The sequence below is a fragment of the Zootoca vivipara genome, chromosome 7 (genome assembly GCF_965207765.1).
Source record: "Zootoca vivipara chromosome 7, rZooViv2.hap1.1, whole genome shotgun sequence".
In the NCBI taxonomy this organism is placed as follows: domain Eukaryota; kingdom Metazoa; phylum Chordata; class Lepidosauria; order Squamata; family Lacertidae; genus Zootoca; species Zootoca vivipara.
Window position 1 is genome coordinate 9,331,422 of NC_142590.1, and position 6,000 is coordinate 9,337,421.

The window sequence follows — 6,000 nt, forward strand, 5'->3', positions numbered from 1 at the left end:
GACTCTGGGTTTTTTTTTGGGGGGGGGGGTGAAGTATTTTAAACATTTTTTTCCAATTCATTATAGATCATTTCCCAATACTATTTCACCCTTTTACCCTTCCAAGGGCAAATCTATAGCACAGACTTAAAGTAGCTTTACTGTCCTTCCCTCTCCCCAGGAAACTTGGGAACTGGCGCTCTGGAGGGATGCCTCATGCCCCACACCCCAGTTAGAATTCCTGGGATATTTGGTGGGAAGCCTTGCTGGGTAAACTTGCATAAGACCAATATTGGCTTATGGTGTAGACAAGAATATTGGCTTATGGTGTAGATACACTGAAACAGAAGTCACCAGACACACACACACACACACACACACACACATATATATATATATATATATATATATATATATATATATATTGCAAAAGAATTTCAGAAACAGACTTGAAAGAGAAGTTGCTGAATTACCGTACAACTTATCACTAAACTGAAAACTATAGAGAGACCTGGTCTGAATATTAGATTCCTGTCTCATTACATATGCTAATCATCTGCATACTATCCCTTGTTTTTTCCTGTAGGACTAATTGCAGTTGTTAACAGTCGTCAACAGGTTTACCATACCCATTGAGTCAATCACCCATCTCCTACTACCTTCCTGAGAAAAACCCCACCCCACCCTCCCCCTATATATAAGGGTCTGGTGATTTCTGTTTCAGTGTATCTGAAGAAGTGTGCATGCACACGAAAGCTCATACTTAGTTGGTCTCTAAGGTGCTACTGGACAATTTTTTTATTTTTTTTATATATTTCGACTGCATCACACCAACAGTACTACCTACCTGAATCCAGCAGGTAGAGTTTTTTATAGATAACAAATTGGATGATTAAAAAGTTGTGGATTACGTGGAGCAGTAGAAAAGCAAAAGGAACCAGGAAAAGGATGGAAGGGAAGTCATACGGTATACAAGGGGTGGCCAACTTCCAAGAGACTGTGATCTACTCACAGAGTTAAAAACTGGCAGTGATCTACCCCCTTTTGGAGGGGTTCAGGTCGAGGTTGTTGAGCTTTTTTTTAGGAAGGAAAGACATCCATGTTTTGTGGGGTTCGGGTCAAAGTTGAGCTCTTTTTTTTAAGGAAGGAAAGCCCTGTTTTGGGAGCTTCAGGGCAAAGATGTAGAGGGAGCCAAAGTTGCTGAGCTGCTTTGGGGGGAGACAGTGATCTACCACAGACATCCAGTGATCTACCAGTAGATCACGATCTACCTGTTGGACATGCCTGTGGTATATGTATACATGCCGTATTTGGTATGACGTTGTAAGTGGGACAGGGGGAGGGGAGGGGGTTAAATATGCTCTTTGTTCCTGTTTTTGAAAATGCAATTTAAAAAAAAAACAAGAATATATGACCTAGGCAGTAACTCCTTGATACATCATAACTCCAGATTTGTGGGCCAAACTGGTGATGTCATAAAGACAACTGGTACCAACTGGGATGACAGGGGAGCTGCTCCAGCAGCAGGAAGCACTTCTCCTTTAGTGCTGAAGGGAAACCCTTCTTCCGTTTAAGGTGCATAGGATGGGCCGTCTTCTTCTGCCATCTTTCGGTGCTTCCACACCCTTGTGGATAGCCGTTCTCATTGTAATAAAATGGACAGGAAAGGGCCTTAGCTGTCCAGCAACGTGCAGCTGTGTAGAAAACTCAGTGGACTGCAGCAGGAAGTCTTTAGACAAAGTTCCGGTCTCAATTCCGCTGACCACCAGGGAGTTGATTCTGTCCGACAACAAACTCGTCACGTTGCCAATATTAGAGATGAGCTATCTGAACGAACTGGTCTATCTGGACTGCAGCCACAACCTGTTAGAAATGGGCCTGGATTTCACCTTCCCTGGTATAGTCAAGTTGACATACCTAGACCTCAGTTTCAATAGAATCTCTTTTGTAACCCCTCACACTTTCTCGCAACTCAACAGACTGGTGCTGCTGAATCTCTCAAACAACCCGTTGTTGGTGGAAGTGAAGGACAGATCCTTTGACAGCAACCCCCTTCTGAGATTCGTGGATATGAGCGACTGTGGCTTGACGTACATTGGCGGCGAATTATTCAGAGATCTGCGCAACCTTCATACTTTGAAACTGAAGGGGAACCCCTGGAATTGCGACTGCAGTTTCTTGGAGTTTTGCAACTGGTTGAAGAAAACTGATGTTGTGTATCCAGGTGAGACCTTTCCCCAGGTGTGAATTCTGTGGGGCGCCTTCTCCTCTTTGCAGGCACTCAGGGCCGGCCCACCGAGGACGAGGCACCCCGAGAAGCGATACCAAGGAGGAAGAGGAAGCTAAGCATGGGAAAATGGGAGACAAAGGATGAGCAAGTAAAATACTCAATGATACATTGGACAATAGATATTGGTCATAATATAGACATGGAAGCATGGGAACGATTGTGGGATATAAAATTACAGCATGTTATGGTCTAAGAGAAAATGATATGAAAATAATATATTGATGGTATCTAACACCGAGTAAATTGGCCAAAATGTATAAGTCTAAATCAAATAAGTGTTGGAAATGTAAAGAGAAAGAAAGTTCTTTTCATCATATTTGGTGATTTTGTAGTAAGGTTAAAGCTTACTGGGAAATGATATATAATGAATTGAAAAGGATGTTTAAAATAACGTTTGTAAAAAAAAAACAACCCAGAAACTTTTCTTTTGGGAATTATAGGGACAGAACTACCTAAACTATAGAAATTTATTAATGTATGCTACTACAGCAGCAAGAATGTTTTTCTCCCCAAAATGGAATGAAGCAGAAGTCCCAACAAAGGAAGAATGGATACAAAAACTTATGGAATATGCAGAAATGGCAAAACTTACCGGAAGAATAAGAAATCAAGATAACAAACTTTTTATAAAAGAATGGAAATGGTTTATTGAATATTTACAGATAAATTGTAAAAAGACAGGAATATTGGCAGGATTATTGTAATAACCTGCCACTTCATAAGAGTATATATTTAAAGTAGATGAATAAATGAGCAAATTAAGTTATTTTGGTTATTCAGAAAATATTAAAAATAAATTTAGGGAACCACATTATACATTTCACTGATTTTACAATCTTTTTGACATTTTAAAACCTGACTTCTTTCCCCCTCTTTCTGCAGTTACATACATTTTTGTATCCTTCTTCCTTTGCTGGGACTTTTTATTTCCATTTTTGGGCAAGTAACATTCTTGCCGCAAATATTCGTTTTTTGCTTGTCCTTGGTCTGTTAAGGTGTAGTCCTATTATACATTTACCAGCCACAATTTAAAATACTGACTGTAACTCCTCTTAAATTTGTTTGTTTTTCCCCCTCCTTCAGACGCTGAGGAAATGATTTGCAACAAACCAGAACTTCTCAAGGGTCTGACAATCAATGTGGCCGAAACGAAGCTCCACTACCACTGCCTTGTGCATTTAGACTTCCAAGATTTTGCCTTCTTGGGTCTGCTTGCCATCTTCATCTTTTTTGGAGGAACTCTGGTGGCCTGGCTGGTTGGTGTATTCGCAGTGATATATTACCACCCCGTAACGAAGGTGGACGAGGAATTGGAGGAGGAGGAATACAGCCCGATTTAGACCTGCTGTTTTGGAGCTCTGAGAAGTGTCAATGGCTAATGCCTTGTAGCCCTTCTGTTTCACTGCAAAATCCATTTGCGGGCGTTTCCCCACCTTCCGAGGAAGGTCTCACTTTCCCCCACCTGTGTGTGCCCGAGTATAACCTTGCGGTATAGAACGGGGCCTGACTCTGCCAGGTGTCAGCGCCAGGGCAAAGGACATGGGAGATTGGATGCTTCCAAGGTGCAAGTCTCGGCCCACGAAGCATCAAAGGAGTCAAGTGGGAAGGAGGTTCCTGGAGGGCGAGTGTGATAGGCAACACTTGGTGGCCCACATGCTCAGTAAGAGCTGAGGACATTTCTGAAAGGGCCCCTAAGCAAAGGATAACTGAGGCCATTGGTTTAGAGGAGTGGGGTCAGATATTGAATTTGTCTCCGGGAACCTGTGTGCGCTTCACGCATGACCTTCAAACATACTTGCACGAAGGGAATCTTTTATGTGGGTCAACTGCCCACCATGCTGGGGGGGGGAAATGTCCAAAAGAGCTCCAAAACCAGAAAATCATACCCACAACAAGAGCATGAATTTAAATGGCTTTCCTTACAGGGGAGGGAGAGGGGAGAATCCTGTTAATCAATGGGGTGAAGAATTGAAACCAAATCATGAGTGCCTTTCCCCTAATACCTGCTACATTCACAGTCCTAAACTAAACCAATAAATTCCTGAAATAGAGAGAGTACTCAAACTAACCATAGTGGTGGAAAATGGGCGGGATCCTGTCCATTCAGCAAGAAAACTCCCCAAAATGGAGAAAGATTGAAAGTTGCCTATTCGGTGCTTCGAAGAGCTCTTGCAGATGTAAACAGGTCACAAACTCATGTGCTTGTGTGTTTTATTATTTTTATTTTATTTTGACAAAGTCATAATCAGAATAAAAATGTGCTCCCCACCACCGAGACCATTCCATTGTACACTAGTGGCCAAAATTGTGGAAACCTTTTGGGGGAAGTGTATTTCCGAGGTTTGATGGCTCACAACACCACTTTTGGGGGGAGTAATACCATAAAATTATATATCAATGGAAAGATAATTTAATGAAGAATGTAATGGACTCTAAAAGATTGGGGGGGGGGTTAGACGTCTGAATTAAGCTCCCGCACACAAGGCCTGCCTGCCTTCTCAGTCTTGGACTCTCTAAAGTTTACTATCGCCCAGTCTCAAATCTTCCATTCTTGGGCAAGGTGATTGAGCGAGTGGTTGCTGAACAACTCCAGGCACGCCTGGAAGAAGCAGACCATTTGGATCCCTTCCAGTCAGGGTTCAGGCCTCATCATGGGACTGAAACTGCCTTGGTTGCACTGGTTGATGATCTCCGGCGGGCTAGAGACAAAGGTGAGAGCTGTTTCCTAGTCCTGCTGGATCTCTCAGCGGCTTTTGACACCATCGACCATAACATCCTTCTGGACCGTCTAGAGGGTTTGGGAGCTGGGGGCACTGTTATACAGTGGTTCCGCTCCTTCCTCCTGGGCCGTGTTCAGAAAGTGGTGGTGGGGGGTGAGTTTTCAGACCCCTGGGCTCTCACTTGTGGGGTGCCTCAGGGTTCTGTCCTCTCCCCCATGCTTTTTAACATCTACATGCAGCCGCTGGGAGAGATCATCAAGGGGTTTGGGCTGGGTGTTCATCAGTATGCGGATGATACCCAGCTCTACCTCTCTTTCAAATCAGAACCAGTGAAGGCAGTGAAGGTCCTGTGTGAGTGCCTGGAGGCGGTTGGAGGATGGATGGCGGCTAACAGATTGAGGTTGAATCCTGACAAGACAGAAGTACTGTTCGTGGGGGACAGGAGGCGGGCAGGTGTGGAGGATTCCCTGGTTCTGAACGGGGTAGCTGTGCCCCTGAAAGACCAGGTGTGCAGCCTGGGAGTCATTTTGGACTCACAGCTGTCCATGGAGGCGCAGGTCAATTCTGTGTCCAGGGCAGCTGTCTATCAGCTCCATCTGTATGCAGGCTGAGACCCTACCTGCCTGCAGAGGGAGACCCAGCCAGATGGGCAGGGTATAAATAATATATTATTATTATTATTATTATTATTATTATTATTATTATTATTATTACTTGGAGATTGCCAGGCACCCTAGTCTGCCTCAGGTACAGAAGACGTACACTCTCTCTTGTGTATACATACACACAAAGCATGCCCAAAACCTGTGTAGGGATGACCCTTGGGTGACATAAAGGTGTCAACTGGCAGTCAACGCGATACAGAACAGCAAGTGGCCGTTTTGCACATTCAAGAAAGTGAGCTCCCTGCCCCAGGTGCTTCAATTGGCAGTTTGCCCGAGATGTTGACAAGCAAAGAGTTTGCAGAAAGCAGAGCACCTTAGCTCCCCACAGGATCGGTGCAGAGAAGAA

General features: G+C 44.0%; 1 protein-coding gene across 1 annotated transcript; it reads left to right on the forward strand.

Annotated features, from left to right (window-relative positions):
- Positions 1-1,563: 1,563 nt before the first annotated feature.
- On the forward strand, positions 1,564-3,609 carry LOC118089149 (leucine-rich repeat-containing protein 52-like). Its single transcript, XM_035123566.1, has 2 exons — positions 1,564-2,203; positions 3,353-3,609. Exons 1-2 carry the CDS (start codon positions 1,564-1,566, stop codon positions 3,607-3,609), a joined length of 897 nt encoding a protein of 298 aa, XP_034979457.1.
- The last annotated feature ends 2,391 nt before the right edge of the window (positions 3,610-6,000 follow it).